Source organism: Pithys albifrons, chromosome 5 (assembly GCF_047495875.1).
Source record: "Pithys albifrons albifrons isolate INPA30051 chromosome 5, PitAlb_v1, whole genome shotgun sequence".
In the NCBI taxonomy this organism is placed as follows: domain Eukaryota; kingdom Metazoa; phylum Chordata; class Aves; order Passeriformes; family Thamnophilidae; genus Pithys; species Pithys albifrons.
In genome coordinates this window covers 8,480,041-8,504,672 of record NC_092462.1, presented here as the reverse complement: position 1 = coordinate 8,504,672, position 24,632 = coordinate 8,480,041, and the positions used below count along the sequence as shown (strand labels likewise).

General features: G+C 37.2%; 1 protein-coding gene across 1 annotated transcript in view; it reads right to left on the bottom strand.

Annotated features, from left to right (window-relative positions):
* The window catches only part of ARHGAP10 (Rho GTPase activating protein 10), a 145,938-nt gene that overhangs the window by 49,653 nt on the left and 71,653 nt on the right, over nucleotides 1-24,632 (bottom strand). Inside the window, exons 10-18 of the mRNA XM_071555637.1 lie at nucleotides 23,223-23,317; nucleotides 20,085-20,166; nucleotides 18,922-18,964; nucleotides 17,564-17,629; nucleotides 11,259-11,333; nucleotides 6,004-6,091; nucleotides 4,650-4,708; nucleotides 2,004-2,109; nucleotides 1,227-1,386 (exon numbers count right to left, since the gene is read on the bottom strand). Coding sequence (XP_071411738.1) covers nucleotides 1,227-1,386; nucleotides 2,004-2,109; nucleotides 4,650-4,708; nucleotides 6,004-6,091; nucleotides 11,259-11,333; nucleotides 17,564-17,629; nucleotides 18,922-18,964; nucleotides 20,085-20,166; nucleotides 23,223-23,317 — 774 coding nt within the window. The remainder of the gene's footprint in view (nucleotides 1-1,226; nucleotides 1,387-2,003; nucleotides 2,110-4,649; nucleotides 4,709-6,003; nucleotides 6,092-11,258; nucleotides 11,334-17,563; nucleotides 17,630-18,921; nucleotides 18,965-20,084; nucleotides 20,167-23,222; nucleotides 23,318-24,632) is intronic.

Sequence of the window (24,632 nt, the reverse complement as noted above, 5' to 3'; positions counted from 1 at the left end):
TATCTTTCAAATCATGAGCTTACTGCAAGGTTTGCTTTCATTTATACGGTCCAGAATTAATCATATGGCTTGCAGCTCTTGGAATATTTATTGCTTAGAATTTGAGCCACATCTGCAGCCCAGTATTTTTCCAACAGAACAATACCATATCTGCTCAATGTGCGTGTGAGGGCAGCATTACACCCTAAGTCAACTCAGCCAACAAAACCCACCATGTGGACACAGCTATGCCAACAGAAGCTTTGTCCAGCCTGTATCAATCAGGGAGGAAATGTAATTACATTGTCAGGAAAACTTGAGACATATATTATTTTGAGTAGATAACACTTGACTTAGATAGCCAATTTCAACACTGTTAGCCTTTAAAGGAAATAGCCATTTCAATGCTCAGAGTGCAAAGACAAGAGGGAAAAGCACATCTTGGGATTTTTCCAAAGCACTTTTTTTGACAGTAAGAGCGAGGGAGATGCTGTCCATCTCCAAGTACAAAGTAGTTCAAACATCCAGTTACAGAAGTCAGCTTAGACACAAAGGACTCCCAAAGGAGCACCCCCATAAAGAGACCAGTAAAGGACATTTTTATAATTATTTTTATTTTTAATTTTAGATCCCAGATTACATGCAGTGATATTCTGGACAGTACGTTATTCATGTAAGGCATTTTAGCAACGGGCAGCTGCTACAGCAGCAACAACAACAACTTCTATTTTCAGCATACAAAGGCTTAAAATAACACACATTCCGATGAAAACAAAGGAAATGTTAATACCTGGCTCCCTCATAATACTTTTTACTCATAAGATTTAGAGTATAGTAAAGTCTTCTTTTTACTCTGTGCACTCTGAGAAAAAATGAAGACATAAAACAAACCCTGGTCAAAGCATTTAATGGAAGAGCTCAAAACGGAGTCTGGGCTTTCTCTTTTTCACTTTTGTATCACTTTTTCTCAGCAAAAAAAACATATGCAAATGTCATAATGCAAATCTCTTGGTGTGCTATACACACAACAGCACTACTACCGTCAGGAAATATGCATTCTGAAAAGCCAGTTCACCTATGAGCATGAATAATTATCAACTATAAACAACCAAAAGTGTACAGTGTATAGAGGATATTCTTTAGAATCGAGGTGTTTGTAACATCATACTTAAGTCCACACTACTCATTAAGGCTAACACATTGGGTTTAGACAACGCTCCAAAATGTGAAGATGTAGCAAAACTTACCTTCTCGTGATTTTCTATCAGGATTTCGACAACAATATTCTGAAACTTCAGGTCCATGATGGCTGCTACAGTTTCTTCCTGGGGCCTCATTAAGGTTGGTCCAAACACTACCCCTAGGTTGGCCACAGTCATCAGATTCCTCTTGGCATGCTTTGAAACACTTTTTGAAAAGAATCGAAGGAAAAAACAGGAAATGGGTTATGAAAAACTTCCATTACTGTAGGAAACTGCAGTGTACAAATGAAAACATCACATTTCCTTAATCTATGTTTTAGAAGTTTGTTTTGTGCAGAGTTTCTTCAAATAAAGTCTTACTAAATTCTGGAAAACTGAAAAGTTCATCTTCCACTGGCAATTTAAAAGCAAAACCAGTCTCTTACTGGACTTAAATAGATAAAATGCACTTAGCCTTGGACCAGGGCAAGTGCGAAACCAACTTAAATTTGCTAACAGATCTCCACTATTCACTTTGCCAGAATTCACGAAAAGAAAGTATAACGTTCCCTTTCTCACTTCAATCAAACCCTCAACTGCTGGCAGGACTGCTAAAGTAAATACTTATATGGCTTCATTAAGGTATTAGATTTCTCCCTTTCCTGCCAAAACATACACGAGGCAAACGTCTTGTCTGCTTTTGCACGTTTGGTTCTTGGTATTGTGTGTGACAGCACCGAGATGGGCTCCAGCTCCAGCCACACTTAAATAAGACCCTTTCCACTTAAATGAAAGTAAAGACAAGAGCTCTGACAAGGAAAGAAAGAAGGTCATAACACTTACTTTGCTAAATGTTTCACCAAAATTTCCAGCATCTCTTTGTTCTTTTCTGGGAGTTTATGGACCAAGAAGTGAACAGCGTTGACTCGAGATTCAGGACTCCCACTTTCTATGGGATATAGAAATAAATAACTATCTCACAAAGTAAAAATAAAATCCACAGAAGCACAAACCTTCTCCCACCCCTGCAAGGAAACATACTGCACACAATTTGCTTCACCACTTATGCACCCCCAAACATAGCAATACTGAACATATGTGCCTTGTTTTCACAAGTAATATTGTTCTAGAATTCTCAACTTATTTGCTTATTTTGAGAACTCATCTTTCAATCCACCTGGAAAAGGATGCTTTTGTTAATCTATTTTTAACAACTGACAGATGCAGTTATTGTTTTGCTGCATTGGACTCATCTGCTTACAAATACACTGCAAGGTGAGGAGCGATGTTACTGGGTGCCACAGAGAGAAACTGTACTGCTTTACATTTTAGCATCATTAACTGATTGTCCTGATGATTAGACCTCAGTTTTGTTGGTACTGTGCAGCTAATGATACTGCATTTATGATACTTGCATTGCAAACTGCACAAGGCAATGCATGCAGGGGATTTATATGCTTAGAAAATCGAATGACCTCTGAAGACACAGAAGAATAAACGTGCAAAAAACCTGAGATTGCTACAATGAAGGCTCTGAATAACAATGGCAACCCCTATAGTACAGTACAAAAGTACAGTAAAAATAAGCAAAGAGCTTTTTATTTTTGTCTGTTGCATGTTGAATTGAATAATTTTGGCCCCTACAGGTTTCACGGTACACAGATGAAAATAAGACTCTGTAAAAGACAAAAATAAATCATCTTCCTATTTCTCAAAGTTGCATTAAATCACAAAATTACATCTTGCTAGTGGTTACAATGAGAAGAATGAAAGTATTTCTATTGTCTACAATAACAGTTACTAGAAGGAGAAAGAGAAAAATTTAGAACCTATTCTGAATGCAAGGAATTTTGACACCAGGACCACTAATCAGCTTCCTTTTATTCTAAGGCAACTTTGATTGCTAAGTGTATTTCATATAAAATCCCATCATATTTCTTTAGTGCATATCGCTTCAGATTTGGTTTTTTCTTTGCATATCACTACAGATTTTAGGGCTGTGTTTTCTTCTTTTGCAGTGAACACCCTTGCATAGATTGCAAGAGGAAAGGCTCCCAAAAAAGCAAAACATTTAACTAGTGAGCTAATCAAATTTCTCACAGCCAGAAAAACATAGGCCTTCTGTAAAGCAAGACTATTCCACATACATGTGAAATCACAAACTCTAACTAAAGAATGGCCAAGCAAGTTAATAACAAGATACTGTCAAAGCTCATATAGTTTCAATCTAGACCAATATGTATAAAGAAAAAAATCAAAAGAACATTTTCATTTTGGCTCCTCCCCCAGTAGCTTCAGGGGAAAGGATATTCCTTACTATTTCCAGTGTTGTTGGGTTTTTTATAGCCAACATAGGAAACAACACTGACTACCTATTTTTAAGTATACTGTAACTCAGATCTGCAATTTTGATTAAATTTCCCTCCCCAGAATCAACTCCCCTGTGGAATTATTTACTACTTATGAACACTGTACTGTTTGAAACATCTAACTTCAACTGAATTCCCTTACTGAAAGAGATTATAAAATAGAGAAAGAAAAATAAACTGAGAAACTGTTGGCAAAACTTCCTAAGTCAAGAAATTATTTTAACACTTTCCAATACAAATGGGAAGACTCACCACCTAGGTAAGGATGTTGAATATTTTTAAGCACTTGGCCTCTAGCATGTACTTTGGCAATGAATTTCATGAGTTAATTCTCATTTTGAATTAAGGACCACAAGCAAACACATTCTGCAGTCCTGGAAAGTCATTATAGCAATCTGAAGATGATAAAGCAATTGTCTCAAAGTTTATTTTAATTTTGCTTTCCACAGTTTGCCAGAAGTGCTACAGGCTGGAAAGAAAATCAGCTAAATATCTGTTTGATACTTAGCCAAAACTTTTCTTACAGAGTTTCCCTCTATCCTCTTCCAAAAAAATTCCATTTACACTAGATACCATGTACAGCTACAAATGCTGTTGTGTCTTCTCCAAGTCTGTATTTGAACTACCATGGTGTAATCTGGCCTGTTCTTTTCTTTCTTCTACTACTACATGAGGAACATCCAAGCCAGGCTGGGTACAGAGCTAACAAGGCTCTGAAAACAAGGGGCAGGCAGCTGTGCTCTAAGGACTCAAATCAGCTCAAATTAGTGTATTTTCTTTTACTAAGCTTCATACTCACTATAAATGGAAGGCAAAAAAACCCAAGAAAAATCACAGATTAAGTAGATGTCATCATTATACAACTGATACGAATGAATGTTTACAATGTCTACCCAAAAGTTCTCCCATAAAAGTGAAAACTGTGCTACACAGTCACATTATATCTGACACATGCTAGAACAGAAAACTGGCTAAACCTACATATTTTTAAATCATTCATGTTTCTTGCTCCTGTATTTTTACTATGTTGAAGAATTTCTCTGAAATTGCATTTGCAGAGAGCTCCTAAGGTCACAACAGTACTACAATAAAAGATTCTACTTGAACTACAGTCATTTACTGGCAGGAATGATGAATTCTCCGTGCAACTCGTATGTCATCAGTGGCTCTGGAAGGCTTCTGTAAAACAAGGATGACATAATAAATTTAACTATATTCTCTTCTATCTCTATTTACTCTAAGCAGGAAATCTTTTTAACATTCAACAGTATAATCCTTGTACTGGAAGTAACCATTTTTACAGAGGCCCTTGAATTCAATGTTTTCCAGTACAAATGGAAGGCTTGGTATTATCAGGAAAATAAGACTAAATGCATCCATTCACCTTGCACGAGCTGAAGTGATGCCTCCAGTCTAACCTAAGGTACCTTTCCCAATGACAACACCAAGGTTGTTTCTCAGAGGAAGATTGTAAACATATACTGTGTAATTCTTTATTAGTGTTTTAGAATACTGCAACTCACAAACTAGTGCTTTACTGGAAAGACAGTGAGGTCCTAAAACAGTTGAGTTCACTTAAAAGCAGCCAATCCCAAATCAAAATTCTAAAGCATTTCAATGGAAAAACTGAAATTGAAAACCTCAGTCACCAATGAAAAATGTACCAAATAATGGAAATCAGAGTTAAAACATCAGAGTTAAAACCTTTAATATGACAACAACCACCATCACACCAGAGTTAAAACCATTTATTAAATTCACTTTACTGATGCTTACAAAATATTGAAGTAAATACTCTGTAAGACTTGTATCTTTTTAACAGTTCTGCATATTCTTTGGTATTGGCTGCATATTTTAATTAAAATAACAGATTAAAAATATTGTATTTATGTTACACCACAAGAGATACATAAAAGTTCTACATTTTACGTTTCTAGGCAATTTAGCAAAGTAACTTGATCACAAATTGGTAAAACCATTTGAATAGAGAACACATTTAAAAGTCTTATTTAAAATTTTTAACACTTAAAATATTATTACTATTGCATATGGAACATCAGAGTAAGGGTCAGAAGGGAGAGGAAAATATTAAAAATTTCACAACCTTTTTCCTTTTCATTCTACCACACTGAAATATAGAGAAGCAAAAAAATTTAACAATCCTAGCTAACTTTCAGTAGCAACTCTCAGCAAGTTTACTAACTATTTAGGTTTCTGAACCATCAGTGAAAAGCTTATGTGTCTGACACAAAAGTCTTTTTTGGGGTTTGTCTCATGTGAACGTGCCTTATAAGTGTTGCCAAACTACTTTGCTTCCTCCAAGACAAAGAAAAACCATGGTATTTTTCACAAAATGGACTCCTATTCTAAAATGTAGCAAAAATAAGTAATATAGCTTAACAAACACACTGCATAGGAAAATTAGAATAAGAGTTTATAGCCTAAAAAAATGAATAAATGAGGAAGAGCCTCACCGCAGATATTGCTTCATAGCACTAGTAATTGTCTTCACTTCCCAGTCTACAGAGTTTTCCAGGTCAACTTCATTGCAGGTTTTTGCATCTGGAAAATAATCAGAAAGAAAAAAAGGAACATGAAAAAGGGAGTTCTAAGCCAAAATGCTCTACATGAACAGCAACACATTGAATTTGATCATGTACTTGCTCACATGAACATAGAAGCAGTACATCCTTTTTATTAGTAGTTAATACTTAGAAGACTTAACCAAATCCCTTTATCAATTCCATTTCTACATTTTGTTTTCAGAACTATTTATTGCTGATTTTTTCTTTAATGAAGCATTAAAAAGCAATTCCATGTAAGAAGATCTCTATAGCAATTGAAATTTTCACACCTTTAATTAAAGAAAGAGATGTACACAAACACAGAAAGATGTACAAAAATGGTTTAGAAAAAAAAAAGATCCTATAAGCACCTCTTCGCTTTTCCTCTTTTCTTTCATCATTTAAAGTGCAAGTACACTAACAAATCTTTTCCATTTTTTCCACAGTTTTGCTTGTAAACTGTTGATGGAAACAGCTAAAGTGTAGTATGACCCTCTATAATGTGTGAAAACCTCTATGAGGTGCTTCAAAAGCAGAAAAAGGACTCTTTCCTGCCAGTAAGTTTTGTCTACAAGATGGTCTGAATGTTTCCCTTACTTGACCAGTTTTAGCCACAGGACAAAAAATACTAGTTTGCTTAACCATTTGTCAGGTTCACAGAACTCCAACCTTTCACCAGGTTAGTTGGTAGAGTCTTGTAACAAGACTTGTCAAACTGAGTGGTTTGTGTGGTTGACCCGTTAGGTTAAGGAGTTTTTGACAAAACATAGAAAACAACACAGCACACTGGAAAGTTTTGCAATAAAATTAAAGAAAACCAAAACCAAACTCTTTTGGCCTCAGAACCAGAAGCAAGAGCTAGCTGACACGAGGTGAATCACACATATATGGCCAGACTAGCCCAATATATTTGCTAACTTTAAGTTTTTGAGCTTCTGTTATTATTACTGCTGCATATTTCTGTCAGTCACTACAGGGAGCTGACACAGATTACGTGTTGACCTGTTCATACAATTCAGAATTCATTTGTTACTTGGATTGTCAGACAAACGACAGACACATCTAAAAAATCAAATTAGGATCCCTGATTAAAGGTGCAGTCCTTTTACTGGGACTAAATAATTTTGTTCTAAAAGCTGTGCCAAGCAATTATTTCTGTAACTGAATATTCTTCCTAATTATATCAATTATTTAAATCTCATTTTAAAATACAAGTCAGATAACATTTTCTAGCAAACTGTTACTAGACAACCACCACCCAAAATACTCAAGATTGTCTCAGGAATAAGCTTTTTTTCCCCTCTTTAGCCTGCTAGCTGTTTCCATGTTCAAATTCTCTTTTCTGAGAAGAAAACCTGTCTACTGAATTAATTAAATAAAAACTGCCATCACATCAGAAACTAGCAAAATCTATGGGGATTTTGTTACTAAACCACTACGTAATATCCAGTTTTTAAACAGCTGCTTCATAATGATCAAGCTCCTTTACATTCAAAGTATGCACTCTGTTCATTGAAATCTGTTGATGAATTTTGGGAGGAAAACAACAAGCATCTGAATTCCAAAGCAAGCCTCTTAAAATAAAAAATAGAAGGTATCGTTGAAACATTTCATTATCTCTTGGAGAACAAAATAAGAAGGGCCCTGCTACCAGCACCCAGAATCCCCAGTTTGACTGTAGAAGCCGTCAAGACTTAAAGACACTTTTTTCACTTTGGGTTTGAGACTTGCCCTACATAGTCCTGTGCCCCACCACCCAATGCACTTCATTATTCCTGCTCCATTTCCCCCCTCTACTTCAAACATCCCAGACCACTGTAAGAACTGGAACTTCAACCAGAATTTAATAAAAATTACTCTACTAGTTTTCATGCTGCTTGTTCACATAGCAGCCACTGTACACTGAATGGCAACTTGAGGCATATAAAAATAACCATGCACATTTATGAAACAGCTTTTGACAGATCAGCTCTAAATTTTATGCAAATCTTTCTGACAATAAGGGAGCCAGAGTTTATAAAAACAGTCCAGTTCACTAAACAAGGTTAGGAGGAGACTCTCTCTGCTTTCATAGGCAATATGCCCACTGCAGGTGTTCATGCACTGTCATATACTGCATATAAAATAATAAATTTGGTGTAATTCTTTTGAATCCTGATAGTTTTGAAAAGGCAGAAGGATGTAGAAGTTTTCTTCTACACCATGTAAAGTCTGGCATTTTTCACACCAGAGAGTACCAGAACTCATCAGCAGAAAACGCAAGTCCTCAGCAGTTGCTTCCCCACAAGCAACAGTCTATGTGAGAGCTGAACTATGGAGAGGTTTGTATGAAATCCATGTAGACAGCGGGTATGAGACTACTCACATCAGATCTATAATCTGATTACACATCTAATCTATAGATCATTGATGAAACAGGAATCAGGCCCTGACGCATTTCCAGAACTGAGACTCGGGATGGCTGACAACACACTCTGCATTGCTTGTAACAGATTCCCCAAATGCTGAAAGTTCTAACTCTGTATCTCCATTTACAATTATATATTCTGTTATTTTAACATTTTCCCTTAAAAGGTAATGAGTGTTCTCCTTAGCAAATGTCTCTCAAATTTAAACAAGATTATTGTTGCAAAAGAGATCACCATAGCACAATGTCAGTTATAGGCAACTTCAAGAACTATGTTAATTGCAAAATTAATTTTTTTAAAGAACAGAAATTAGAATTGTATATTTAATTGTCAGGCCTTATTTTACAGAAGACTTGGTTTCACTAGATTTTTGCATTACAGACAAAAATCTAAGAACATATAGTATTAGAAAAGCACAAATTAGTCTTCTCATACTGTCTTGACTCCTCATATACTTTCTAAAATTCTATATAAAATATTCTGAAAAAGAGACAAAACTACATACTATTATGTCCCTGGTTACCTTTAGGAAGACTTTTTCTGCACATTGGGCCTTTCCTACTGTGAACTTCATGGTCAATGACAAGTAGCTTAAAATACTTTAAAATCTTATCAAACATTTCAAAATACAGAAAGTTAATATGAGGTTTTTATGATTCTGAAAAAAATCTTTCATATATAAAGGTACCTAGGAGTATGCCCAGAGACAAAAGATTAAAGATTAATCAGTCATTTTAAATTCTCTGTACCACCGTATATCAAAAAGAAACTCTCTTTATTCTTCTCTGAGGACAGACAGATAAAGAGCACAGATAGGATCACTTTCAACAAAACATCAGAAAAGAGCACCTGCTTGCACCCTAACTTTCTCCTGTTCAGTATTTTGCCTTGTCTTGACACCACTGTATTCTTTGTATGTCAAGTAAATATATAAATCTTAGGAACGACAAAAAATGTTTTTGATTTTAAAAAGTAACTAAAAGCAGATGCTGGAATCCCCAGTAAACTCCTCCAGCCGCTACTGAACCACTGGCAACCTGAGCCTATTTAATTTGGATACCAATAATGGCAACAAAGAAAATTCATCTGCCAGACCTGCACGCCCAAACTAAGCCAGTAAGTACAAAACTGAAAAGCATCTTATTATATGAAATGCATTTAACTGAGACTCTCTGATTGAAACCACATCGTTCTTCCCATGGTCAATGGCTAAAGGTGGTTATTGTTTACTGAGGTTAATTTCAACACAGGGCCATGAACTGGACTTGATGAACCTGATGGTCCCCTTCCAACTCAGCATATTCTATAGACTATGAGAATCTGTTACAGATCAGTCATTTTTATTAATCCCAGTTCATATTCCCAAAGAGACTCTTTTTTCTACAATACTTTAAAGATATAGGCAGGTTTACATGCACTAATGGAGTACTTCAGGGTGCTGTTAATATTGATTAAAGTAAGACATCATAAATTAATATTTAGCAAGGTCATTATGACAGATTGATATGACATGCAGGTCCTCAAGCCTCAAGATGTCTTATCATTTCTGAAGAGACAGCCTGTTTGAAAAAATAAAGGAAGGAAAAGAAAAAGTCTTACAGGTGGCACTGAACTGACAGCAGCATATAATATAAAAGCGCTTTGTCATTCACATAATGTCTGGGGTAATGAAATGAATTCACTTTCTGGCTTCCTCCAGTTTGCAGTGCCAAAGAACACTGTGTTATCAGCACAGATGGAGCATGCATGGTTCTGGAGAAGAGCCTGGTGCAAACTGCAAACAAGCTTCTTTGCATACCAATGAATCCCTGAGAATCAGACCTTTGCTGTCAAGTGACAGGTTTGGAAGCTCTATAAAAATGAACTAATCCCAGTGGTCTTGTCTGACTTCATGTACTGTCAGTGCTCAGGACAAGAAATGGGGAAACACAGCACATTTTGCAGTCATGGCTACTACTTTGGTGAGAGATACCAGGTAGATGAGGGATTTCACCCAGGTGCCAATACTTTTGGTTGGTTTTTTCCCCCCCCCGGGGACAGCAGAGTGGCAAGAGAACTACAGTCACTGGAATTAAAGATGCATCAAAATTTCCGGAAAGAAAGAGAGAAAAGAAATTTTGGAGAATTATTTTAGTCAACTAGGTACATAAAAGGGCCAAAATACATGCGGACATTAGCCACATAACAGAGTTATATTACTACGTTTATAAAAACAAATCCTTTCTCCATCTGTCTCCTGCCTTGACACATAGTTATTATTAATTAGTATATCATAATGCTCCTCTTTAACCATAGATCTCTTTGCCAGTAGGCTTAAACTAAATGCCCGATTTTTCACAGTGATCAACTGAAGACACACACAGGCATGTACACCTGTACATCCTAGACAAGGGAGAAGAAAGGTGGAAACTTGAAACAATGCAGCAACAAGCTTCAAACTTTCTTGAATGTGGTATTTTTATTTTCCTGATCAGTGTCTTCATCTTCGGCTGCTTTAATCCCACTTATATCAACCTTGCCCAAAGCCCATGATTTGTTCCTACCAGTCTGAAAGCAGGATTCCTACCAACTAATCTAAGCCTTTCTAAACTAGCAGAACTTACAATGATATGGTGATTAATTGCAAGGACTAAAGCAAACTGGATTTGGCACATATAAAGAACAAGTACTGGTAGATGCTTTAACAACCAAATATTAGCAGTAAAACAGCATGAAATAAAATATTGAAAAAATAATATTTGTAAAATAGAGGCATACCCATCAACAAACTCAGAAGTCTCTGGACCTTTGAACTCACCCCCACAACTCTGTACAATCCTTGGTCATTTATACCTATTATGCAAAAGAAGAAAAAGAAAAAAAAAAGGCATGAGATCAAACACAGTCAAATTTAGCATTAAAAACTTTCCCCAGGCAACAAATTCTCCTCAAAGACAGACTATGCAGTATTAACAGCCCTGAGAACAACATTATAAATAAAGTATTACAAAAATCCTTTTGTTGTTCTGTGTTTTAAGATAAGTTCATGTTATGTTTTGATAAAGGTTTCATGTACCTCAAATCCATTTCAGAAACTGGGAGTAGAAGCAAACAGGGATGAACCTTTGCATGAAAAGAATTAAATAAATAAACCAATGTCTATTTTCCATTTTTTTAAATCACATTTTGGATACATCAGCACCCACATTCTAACAATGTAAGAACTGAATCGACAAATGCTTAATTAAGACTTTTTTAATAAATTTAATTTTCCTTTCCCCTCCCCCCCCAATATAGAGCAACAAGAAGCATTTGGATGAAGAAAAACTTGAGTCTATTCCCAGTCCTCAAAACCAATGCTTTTTCAAGTTTGTAAATGCTTTCCATTTAGGATACGAGGTCTCATTCCAACCCACTGCGGTCCACATAGTAGTTACATCCAGAGGCACCATCACAGGTTACTGAAAGCGCTACTGGTTTTGCTTGGCATGAATAGAGGAGCCATAACCAGAAGAATACTTTCACTTCTCTACTCCCACTCTCCGTGGACACTGGCCCACTTTACTGTGCCCTCCTGTCCTCTTGCACACACTCCCTTCTCTACCCCTTGTCTTCCCCTGCTTTTGCTTGCCTTTGCCATACCCAGTTTTATCACCAGGGAGGTAAAACTATGAATATAAACTGAAGGAAAATAGCAGGGAGAGAAGGGGCAGGAAAGAAAAAGGGCAAAATAAGGTATGTCTTTGTCTGCTGCATTGATTAAGAGCCCATTTAGTGGGAGGTAAAATACTACAGTCCTGAAGCTGACAGGGACGTTTGACAGGTCACATAATAAGCACACATCTACAAACACAACCACACTCTACCTTCATAATCACATTGACCTGGAAGAGTAAAAATGCCACAAAATACTTGTGTTTCCACTCCAAGGAAATCTTTTCAAATAACAGATTATGTGGTATTCTTATTCAAAATATGCTTCAAGAAAGGAAGGCTTGTGGAGAATTCCCAGCTTCAATACCAAGCTGTTCCAACCCAGAGAAGGAAAATTGAAGCCAGTCATATGAGAAAAAGTTTCTTCCCAAATAAATATTAGATGAAGTATGTAAAAATCATTAGCCTTTTAATGAATTACTGTCAGACACAGCCATAATACAGGGCAATAATTCTCAATATGGTAGAGAGAACTTGGCATTTTTTACCTGCTCCTCCTGCCTAGCCTTGCTACATCTTTTCCTTTTTCTCTCACCCACTTCTCTTCCTCACACAGCCTGCAGCCTCCTCAGCCAACCCAGAACTTTGAGCCTGCTGAACTCCCCGTTTGCACTGCTCCTTCCTCTGTCCCAGCAGGGAGCTCACAGGGTACAGCTGCAGCTGCCACTTGGTTGCTCCACCTGCGCAAAACCAGCTCTTTTCTCTCCCCAAAATGCAGGCACCACAGTAATGGTGCTGAGTCTTAAGCCAGATGTCAGGGTCAGAGCTGGCTTTATTTTATCTGTGACCATCAAAAAGCACAAGTCTAGAGTATGTTCGTAGTTTAGCTGTGCACAAAAGAAAGAAATTTAAAAAAACAGCTATGTGGCCACAATACTATTCCTCTCAAAGTACAAATTTATCAACCCGATCAAGTAAGTTTTCCAATGATCCCTAGAACAAGTGTGATGGTGCATCAAGGACCACTTGAAGACACTAAACCCTGCCCCTCCCCCCCCAACAACATAGTTCTTGATACACTCCAAACAAGGATGCATCAGAAATCAGCCATGAGAGCAGCAGTTATTTTTTTTCTTCAAACTTCTCAGAGGTGTCCAGGAAAATTCTGGTATCAAAGTAACACAAAGCTTTTTAATGCTTTGCCAAAAGACATCACACTTTTTTATACAAAGTCACCACAGAAGAAGCCTTCTGCATCATATGCAAGATGCTAAAAAGCTGAAGAAATACTGTCAGACTCAGCTTTTGCTTATCTCGGAAGTTGATTCATGACTTCCTGTGCTTCTAACAATCAAACAGGGGGGAATCAACTGTGCTGACCCCACAGCTCAAAAATAATTAGGTCAAACCACAAAAACTACTGCTTGCTATTAAAAAAGACATTATATGCAAACATTTCTGAAAAAATGGCAGGATTGAAAATACGACAATCCTCCAGCAATAATCATGAGTCTGTGATAGCTATTATCAGATAATTGATCGGTTTCAAATTCACCAACCTGAAAAAAGCACAGCTAATTGCTAGCAGACATCAAGGAGTGCAGAGAGGCACTGATACTTCAACATAGTTTTAGATGATACCTTTAAACATACTTTAGAATGATGTTTTATTTAAAATAGACAAACCAGGTTTGAAACGATACTATTTCTGATTTCATCTGCACGTTTCAGATCTTCAGCACATCCAACACTGATAATGCTTGGCATTTACAGAACACAATTGACAAGATGAGTCATTGCAAGGAATAGCTTCCCACTGACTGAAACGCTGAAGGGTTCAGACGCTGCGTCTGCCGGCTCAGCCACTATTGGCAACTCTGAGTGGTAAAGCCCCACAGCACAATTCCCTTAATATTTACATTATCTCAAGATACTTGGCTGTCTGATACCAGAATTTGGCACAGGTACACAGTTTGGGTAACATGCTTAGAAATACAAGGTATTGTAAGCAAAATAGTAATCTATACTATTGTAAGCAAGGTGCATAGGCAAGCTTACTTTGTGAGTGGCATTGTACATAAGGCTGACACATACTTACAGCTGCAAATACAACTTTGTATATTAAATTCCATAGCACGGAAACAGCCATACAAGTGGCACTCTAAATTCAAGGTAATGCCAGAATTTATTTTTTTTTAGTTATGTGGAAAGGTTTTCTACTTCCTCCTCGCCATCTACTTTCTGTGTCAGGAGCAGACAGACCGGACGCACAGCTCAATGCTGCCATCTCTCCCTGCAGCTCAGATTAGCAGCTCCAGTAGTTATAAACTCACGACAAACACTGCTCTGGCAAACACTTAACCTACCACATCCCTGCAGAAGGTACAACCAACTACTTGCACACAAAAACATGCACAGAGTCTTTAACAGAGCTGTAAAAGCCCTTTGATGTTTCTATAAACATTTACCCCATTGTGTTAGTCTCTGTAGAGAATTATAAATTAAATACTCCAAACAGAATTCCAAAATGGTCTCTCCAACACAAAACACAGGTGTGCATCCAATCAGCATCGTGCTCAGTACATGGCAGACAGGATGCATACCCTGGATCCTCAGCATCTCCTACCAGGTAAGGCACAGCCAATGTCTTGTAAGAGCACTGAACGAGAAGCTCACATGCATTTTAACCAAGACACTGCTTTTGATGCTTTTAATTCATTCAGAGCAAATAATTTCCTTCTTGGCTTTATAAAAGGGAACACAACTGAGAAAAAATTATCCAGCCATTGACAAGTTTATGTTCAATATCTCTGTTATGCTCTTCTCTCTCTGAATACCAGACTACTTCTGCTATGACATGACAAGACTATTCTCAGTTTCCACCCACACTAGACTGTCCTCTCTTCCCACCCACGCCAACCTCACACCCATTATGATTAAAAGAGATAAAAACATGGCACACAAGCACTGTCTCTAAAGAAGCATCTGTCCTGTTTTCTTCTGCTGAACATAACTTGCTTTTGATGTGTTATCATTAAAGGAAAATAACCAAGTAAAAATTGTTTTAAGAACAAGTACAGGTATAAAATCCTGCACCCTGAAAGATGGATTTTCTTCATCATACAACTATTTGGCCAAACTCTTCTGAGGCAAACAAATGCATGCCCTCCATTTGTTTAGCTCAGCAGACATGACCAGAAGGTCCTCTAGGGGTGTTTTGTTTTGGTTTTGGGGTTTTGGTTGGTTGGTTTGTTTTTTAAATGCAGTTGATGTTAAATTCATAATAAATAAACATAAAATGATCAACAACTGCTTGAAATATAATGGACAAACCAAGCTCATTGAAACAGAGCTAAGTGGGTGCTGAGTTCCTAGAAGGCAGTATCTCACCTAAACCCATTCTTGAAATCCTGGGAAAAGAAACATTCATTGAACATTGATTTATTTTTATTTCTTGAGGACTCTCCAAAACAAAGTTAACAAATAGAATTCTTTTTCATTGATAGTAATTACCACACTGTTGACTGCAGGCCTCCAAAGACTTTGGTAACTTTAATTGTCTTCCAAGTATGCTTCAGGGCAGATCCCACTACAGGAAACATGCCTCTAACCCATGAAAGCTCATCATCTGTCTTGAAAAACAGGAGGGTTACACAAATATTTGGCACCTTCTTACATGCTCATAAATCAAAGCACAAAGGATAGAATGGACTTAAACTTCCACTCAGTTTAACCTATCCACCCACAACTATGAGGTAAAAAAAAAAGGGTCTCTCCAAACAGCCACTTCATGATGAAAATGTTCACACTGTTTCCACAGTTATGTTCTTATTTCACTTTCCTTGCTGAGTATCAGAGAAAGAGAGGGGAAAAAAAGACTACTTGAAGAAAAATATTCAATCACAGTTATAAATAATAAACCAAAATAGAGTATATCATAGACCAAAACTAGCCTTTCATTACATGACCACATGCTACTCTTTTCATAAAATCTGCCTTACCCACTGTAAAGAGAGCTAGTCTATACTGAAGCAGGGTTTTGCAGCAAAGGCAACTTATCTGCAGGACGCCAGCTTTATCTGCAATGTTTTCCTAGCTGAAATATTCAGATTGTAAATGCCAGTAACTTAAATTTAAAGTGATGAGACAGGCAAACCTTATCTGAAAAATATTCAAAAGAACAGAATGAACAAAAAGAACACCAGATAGAATATGGTCTAATCTGGAATAACATCTTTAATGCATCAGACAGGGCTGATACAAAAAAGGCCAAGAGAGAAAGTATTTCAGATACTTCTTGCTGTTTAAATGCAAAATTCTCAGTATCACAAAGGCGGCTTGGTCTTTCTAATAATATTGTATAGTAAGAGTATACATGGAAGACACTTTTTCAGTAAGACCCTACACTGACAACCAGCTTGAACAACCCATTCTTCTGTGCAGCTATCTTATTTAAGCTGGACTGTGATACAATGAAAGATTTAAGATATTCTATCCCACGCAATGCCAAATCTCTAGGAAAAAAGATACAATTCCTGAAAAAATCCTAAATCTGTCCTTTGCGAGTGGGAAGCAAGGTCAACAATTTAGGAGAAAAACAAAATACACAGAGAGAAATTTCACCATCTCTTTTAATAAACTAAGAAATATATTGCAACCAAATACATATTTTCATCTCTTCACCTCTTCTTTTAGAAACTCACAACCAAACAAGCAGGTTCTCCACACAATACCATGCACAGGGCAGTAGCTTCAGAGGCTGGTCACCTCCCATTTCAGCACATCCATACAACACAAGGATTGTTGTCTCTTCACACAGCAGGGATACAAAAGCTGGTACCATCCAGTGCCCAAGTTACACTGAGTCTGCAACACAGAGCCTCTCCACAGTCAATTCAATCTCCCTCCTGAACGCTGCCTGCATACTGACCTCTCCTTCACCCCAGTTTTGGAGGTACAATGAGTAGATGCAACAGTAACCATGACAGCATTTTTGTCTCTGGCGTGAAAGTAACTCCACCAAAAGTACTTCAATACTTTTTGTAAGTCACTTGCCTGCTCAGTTCCTGTTCTCCTGCCTTAAGTGACTAAGCAGAAATGAAATACTAAAATAAGCAAAAGCTACAGGAACTGACTACAAAACACAGGTTTCTCTTAGCTGTTGCACACAAACATTGGCTCCCTTTGCCAAGAGAGGTGCTATTTCCCACTTGTGAGTACTTCTTGAAAATGTGTTTCTTGAGGGAAAGCCATGCATGAAAGGCTGGGACTGGACAGACTCTTGCCCTGGTCAGTGTAATCAGTGAAACGTCTACTATGTTAACGTCTTGCCCAGAGATCTACAGGAGACTTTATCACACAGGCCTTCTTCAAAGAGCAGAAGACCAGCTGCTTCACCCTCTTCACAAACAGGTTGAGTTGATCATTACCTCGTGTTTCAACAGCACTAATGCACTTTTTGATGATGGTGAACCCTATCTTATCCAATTGTGCACCTGCAAGGGAAAAAAAAAAGATTTTAAGAGTTTTAAAGCACCATTACAACTATGTCTTTTCACTGAAAATAAGGCTGGACTTAATCATATAGCTAGTACTTTAGAAGCAAAACTAAATGTCCTGGAATGACAATACTACGTCACTTTTTCTAGAGAAATTCTGCTTTTCTCCTTCACAACCCTGCCTAGCCCAACTAAAGGCTCACTCTGGTTGTAGTGGCTTCACTGAATCTGTTCACAGCAGCATCCTTTGAAGAATGGGATCTCTGATTAGTTACATATGTTGGCAGATGCAAAATGGAATTTAACAGTACTTACTGCAACATCAACAACATCTGAGAGAGTTCACCAAATGGGACAAGGAAGTACTTACAATGAAAAAACATAATCATCAACAGCAGGGCTTTTACTGAGTCCTACCCTAAGCCAAAGAAATTCCCACACTAAAGATAGAGGACACATGTATATCATTTCACAGCAGTTAATGATCTGACTACATGAAAGCAGATGCATTAAGAGGACAACAGCTGAGCTCCAGCATTCCTTTGTTCTTCCTATCTTACACTTTTTCTTTACATCAAAACTCCCTTTAAAATCTTATACTGCAAAAATGCCCTTCCCCAAACATCTGGCCTTCTTGCTCCTTGGGACCTGGCCTTGCATGATAAAAAGAAAAATCTGTGGAAAAATTTCTATTAATAACACCAGGAACCAGCTTTAACCAGCAATTTAATAAATTCTTTTTTTAAAGTAAGCATAAATTGCCTGATAATAAAACAAGGATACTCATTTTCATTCATTTACTTTGCCAACAGAAGAAAGTTAATGTTGTCTAAAGAAAGCCATCTCTTCCACTTCCATATTTTGGTTTATATTTTAAAAGCATGCATTCACCCTTTCTGTTGACCCTTATGTTCAGCTGCAATTGCTTTTAAAACCGTATGTACACATTCTAACAGATGTGTGCACACAATATGGATTAAGAAATTGTGATGCATTTACATAGAAATTCACCCACTTTGGAGTCAATTTCAAGCATGTAGTCAATTGGCAAAAAAAAAATCAGACTGTTTCTCTAGCTTAGGTCCAATCCTACAATTCTTATGTAGGTACCATAAACTGACTTACTGTGAAAACCTATTAATGACAAAATCCTCAAATTATATTCAGAACTCAAGATTTAAAAGCAAATATTTAATTAAGTTGGATCCGTGGGGAAAAAACTTACCTTTGCCTTTCTCAACTGTAAAATGTTAACGAAAATCAGTTTAAATACTAATTTAAATACTTACTTCCCTCTTGTTTTGCATTCGCTTTATTCAAATTGATGAACAGCTAACACAAAAAAGAGTAAAAATAATATTATTCAATTATTTAAAAACCTTTATGAAACTAGAAAAAAGACACCCCCATCTTAATCCTCAGTAAGTACAAATACACCTGTTTACAGCTAGAACATATCACCTTCAACTACAACAGCTCTAACAGCAGGACCAGAGGTCTGTGGCCCCTCAGATAGGAGATAATTGCACTTTTTAGGAACTGAAAGTTCTTAAAAATGCTCAACAAATAGATTTTCTTGGGGAACAGAACAATATTAGCTATAGCCACAAAATTAATTGTGATTTACATGCTCATGTTCCTATGTTTCTCAGCAGTTTGATTTCCCCCAGTTTCAAGCCCACTCAAATTGGTGTGAAGTGCTTTCATGAATCCTGGGACTTATGTCCCAGTTCGGCATTCCCACAAGCTGTAAATTACTGGGGAGTCCAGCTAAGACAACAAGACATGGTAATGAAAACCTCTGCAAATGAACCCAGATCTGTGTAACAATGATGTCAATAAAACTGACTGCTAAAATCCTCATTAGCCAACCACTGGGGACAGGCATGTGACTGTCATTGTCTAGAAAATCCCATTATTTCTGGCCCACAAAACCAATATATTTACGATTGAAAGAATAATCTACAGTATGTTTCAATTCTATAGTTCAGACTTGCTTCCTTATGTGAGCCAGAAATCAAGTAAATTCAAGTACAACCTCAGACCCATTGAGAAGAACTTTTTTGACCCAGTCTAAAAAAATAATACCACCATGTAACTCACACGAATTTTGCCACTGGAATGAAGAATGTCAGCATAAGTGAACATGCTTATACTAGACATTTTCTAGAACACCAATATTATCATTGTGATGGGAAACCATTTATAAAAATCAATGCTGTCATTACAATGAAAAATATCTCATATCAGCATTAGCAGTTATCTACACTGAGCTCTACCAAGTTACACATCTCTCCTGAGTTTTATTTCACTTTTATTCTTTATTCATTGAATCTATCATTTTGTAAACTACATAATCCCAATTTACTAAAGTATAAATGGGATCAGAAAGCAGACGATGAGAGAATTCTCCACTACACTATAAAAGAATATTTTAAAAAATTACACTTACAGCTTCTTTTCCATCCAAGGCTTCCATCCACAGCTTCCTGTCTTCCTCAGAAAATGCCTGCATGGTCACAGGAACTCCAGGCCTGAAAATGTACCAACAACACAGAGTAACTGCACTCACCAGCAACCAAAATATTCTTGTCAAATTCTACTTCCAACTACAGGCAAAAGCCCATTGTCTTAAAAGCCAGGATTTAGGTTTTGGGGTTTTTTTCTTAATAACTGAACACTGCTTATCTTGAAAATAAAAGGTATGGAAGGGATACATACTGTAGGAAATAGGGAGAATAGGGAAGAAAAAGGAAAGCAAATATAATCTGCAAACAATTAAAAATAACTCAATGTTGTTCGCTTGCTGATTTAAACACTTGCTAGTAGTTAGTTCTCTGAATTCTAAATAAACATGGTCTTGCACTGCCACTGGATGAAAAATTTGTTAACTTACTCAATAAATAATCTTCAGCTTTAAAGTAGCAGCAATGATTGCAGTTTGCCAGTAAGTATCTTAGAAAAATAGCCAAGTTTTAATGCAGTATCTCACTACAAAACTTCTCTATTACAACCTTCCTAAAAAGAAAGGATGGACAGCTGTTGGATGTAGAGATTAGTGGAACAGACATTAACATAAATCTACTTTGGAGTTTATATCTTAGGAAATAAAGTAATTGTGTGGTTCAGCATAGTGTACAAAGCAAGAAGAGTTAAAAGCAGAACAGGTTATTAGGGTAATTATTTTTCTATTAATTAAAAAAAAATCATTATATTTCCTTATCTTTAAACCAAAGGCAAAAGAGACAAAGCCTTCTCTCCTTCTTGTTTTCCATTGGATAAATTAAAATATAGGTAGTATTTCAGAAGCATAATGCTCTTTATCAATGGAGTATCTTTTTCCTACCCCAGAAGACCTCTGCTGTCTCCTTAAGATTTAAATTTCTCTACATTTCCCACTAGTCACCTTCAACAAAGCATGATGGAGTACTAGAAACAGAACAAAAACATCACTTCCCAGAGATTTAGCAAGGGACCCAGCCCCTTAGAGCTTAGTTTTAAGTATCAGAAGTTAAAGAAAAAATACCCATCTCAGCTTTCCTTTTAGAAGAAAAATATGTAAATTTTCAGCTAGCTCCAGGTTAGACTCAAGTCACACACAAGGCTGAATGTTTGCTACTGAAAAGTCTTTCCTAAAATTTTACGACCTTGCCTCCTTTCAAAGCACAGTACCAAAAAAACAGCATGGCCAGCCATCAATCTGTATGTTATTTTTTAACCTGGACAAGCTGTGGGATAAGTGTGCCCTGAACTGATACCAAGGAAACAAGCTAATGGCCTTCAGCACAGAACTAATCTCCATGGGAACATCTCAGTACTACACATATATATTATTAAAAGAAAAATGTCTGATATCAAGGTCACAGCAGACTGGTTGTGTCTATTATATCTAGACAGAAAGATGATTAGACTTTTCCCACTTTTATCAGAGAAGAGAATGAAAAAGTGTTTTGAAGGATCAAGGAAACACTGCTCTCCATCCATCTCTGTTTAAACTTCTGATACCCCATTGAGCAGATGACACACAGAGGGGCACAGACTGACATTTCTCTTGCTACTTTTTAGTAACTTTATCAGACTCAGTTTGAAATATGTTATTCAAACTGACCAATACACTGACCCAAGGAGCAGCTGATGCCAAGAGTATAAATCTTTACTCTCTTTCCTATTGTTGGGGCACAGTGTTACAATAGTTAAGTCACATCCTCCTCAAGTCAAAAATGCAAGTTCAAACCATGTTGTAGACTAGTGACAAGTTGGAGTCTCTTATCTTCATAAATGAGGAAGACTACAATGCTGTTGAAAACAAATACTTATCATATTTTGAGAACTTTTATTGAAAAGAATGCACAAGTATTTTATTTTGAAACAGAGCAACAAAAATGGTGGTGCTTAGAAAGACAGTGGTAACAACATTCAATATGCAGTGGACAATTACATCAGCCACAAAAGGCCTCAAAAATCTTATTTTCAACCTGGAAATCCAGCATTTATCTTTAGCAATGCATCATTATGGAAAGCAGGACTATGGTACAAAATGGTCATGGCTGTATGAATTATTACAGTGATCCCAGTCTGTTCACTACAGCTATACGGACTGCAATTTAAGCCATGTTTGTTCACTATGATAACAACTCCCAATAGTTTCCCTAATTTTTTGGGTGCTTTTCTTTAATCTCAGTTCAGGCAATGTCTACATTTCAGCTTAGTCCCTCCCTGCTTCTGCTACACACAACTGAGGTAAAACTCAGAGAGCCATGGCAGCACTTCCCTGCCCCTCCAGTGACCATGTCCCACTGGCAGTCTGAATGAGTATTGGGGAGATCAGAAGGAAACACAACAGTAATTTTACAGTAGTTTTTTACAGTAGGCAGAAAGGGACTTGGGGGTACTAATTGACAGGAAGCTCAACATGAGCCAACAGTGTGCCCAGGTGGCCAAGAAGGCCAATGGGATCCTGTCCTGGATCAAAAATAGCATGGCCAGCAGGACCAGGGCAGTGATCCTTCCCCTGTACTCTGCATTGGTGAGGCCACACTTTGAGTATTGTGTTCAGTTCTGGGCCCCTCAGTTCAGGAAAGATATTGAGGTGCTGGAGCAGGTCCAGAGAAGAGCAAAAAGGCTGGTGAAGGGACTGGAGCACAAGTCCTGTGGGGAGAGGCTGAGGGAGCTGGGGTTGTTTAGCCTGGAGAATAGGAGGCTTAGAGGTGACCTCAGCACTGTCTAGAACTACCTGAAGGGAAGTTCTAGCCAGGTGGGGGCTGGTCTCTTCTCCCAGGCACTCAGCAATAGGACAAGGGGGCACGGGCTCAAGCTCTGCCAGGGGAAATTTAAGTTGGAGATCAGAAAAAAATTCTTTCCAGAGAGAGTAATCAGGCATTGGAATGGGCGGCCCAGAGAGGTGATGGATTCACCATCCCTGGAGGTTTTTAAACTGAGATTGCCTGTGGCACTGAGTGCCATGATCTGGTAAATGGACTGGAGTTGGACCAAGGGTTGGACTTGATGATCTTGGAGGTCTTTTCCAACCCAATCAATTCTATGATTCTATACTACTTAGAGTTCTTCCTAGCGTGTTTGACAAGCTTACCTGTCTGAAGCTTCTAAGTCAAAACAGAATCGTCTGTCTATTGTATCTGTATTTCTTTTTGTACAGTATGTAAGGACGAAGAGTTCCTCATCACCCTGTGAAAAGAAAGTTTTTATATGCTTGACACAGTAATTGAAAGCTCCAGTAAACCAGCTGCACAAACCAAGTAAAGTTAATTTATATTAAAAGAGTGGAAAAAGCTGTACTGAAAACTGAAACTTGCAGAAGAATTTACTCGTGTTTTCTCTTCACTTCTCTGCACAATAAAATATAAATTCTATGGTCATTTATGGGACATAAATGCAAAAATATGGAGTCCATTTTAGCCGGTACCTTACAGCATGGCTCAGTAGCACAGTAAGTTAAGCTAACAAAAACATTCTGCTACAAAGATTTTGCACCTGTTACAATATAGGCCAACAATGAGTGTTAAGAGATTTCTCCCATTTTATGTCAGACACAGTGACCAGTGATTTCCATAGTAAAGGCTATTGCTTCACTAACCAGAACAAAGTGCTCTTTACTATCTGTAACCTGCCTTACAGAAGCAGTTCTTTCTTCCAGACCAATCAACACCAGGATCTTATTTTACTGAGAAATCATATAAACTCATCTGTGAATGTTGCATAAGTTGTACCAGATTTAATCAGGACTAACTGTACATTTTAATTATTTCTTGTCTTATTCAGCATCTCTGACACACAAAGTTGTCACTGAAGGACTAATTGCATTGTGGGTTTCCAAATAGTAGGTCTTTTAATACAGCAAAATGGCTTCAAAAGTGTTTTAGAATGCTGAATGCTTAGACACATATTATAAACTATATTAACTAAAATGGCTTAGTACAAGCAGAGTAAATCAGCATAAAAAAATCACAGAAATACTGAAGTGATTAGAAAGCCAAATACCACTAAGTTTCAGTACATCAGGTTTTCCAGAGTTTAATGTATTTGTAAACACACACAGTCCTCAAAAATGATGAAAGCTATCTCCCCTCCGCTCAAACTAATAGGATATAATAATTTGATGAAATTGCAACATGATTTTGTATCCAAATCTGAAGACAGGACAGGGTGGTGCATTTACAGGCATAGTGACTCAAGCATTATTTTCCAGCTTCAGATGTCCTTTTTTCTGCAACAAAATGTATTTCATCCTTATTAATGCATTCATTCAATGCATCATCTCTGAAGGTGCTCGGTGCCATCAATTCTCAACTATTTCAGTAGGAATTAAAGCCATTTAAAGATCAACAAAGTCTCAGGTCTTGAACATTTCAGATGCTATCAAAGACACTTGAAATTACATTCAGTTATCAGTATGGATTATATTCCTATGAAAATCCACTTTTCTAGTCCCACTTCTGGTTCTTACATTTCTAAATGAAAAAAATCCAACTAGAGCAAGTAA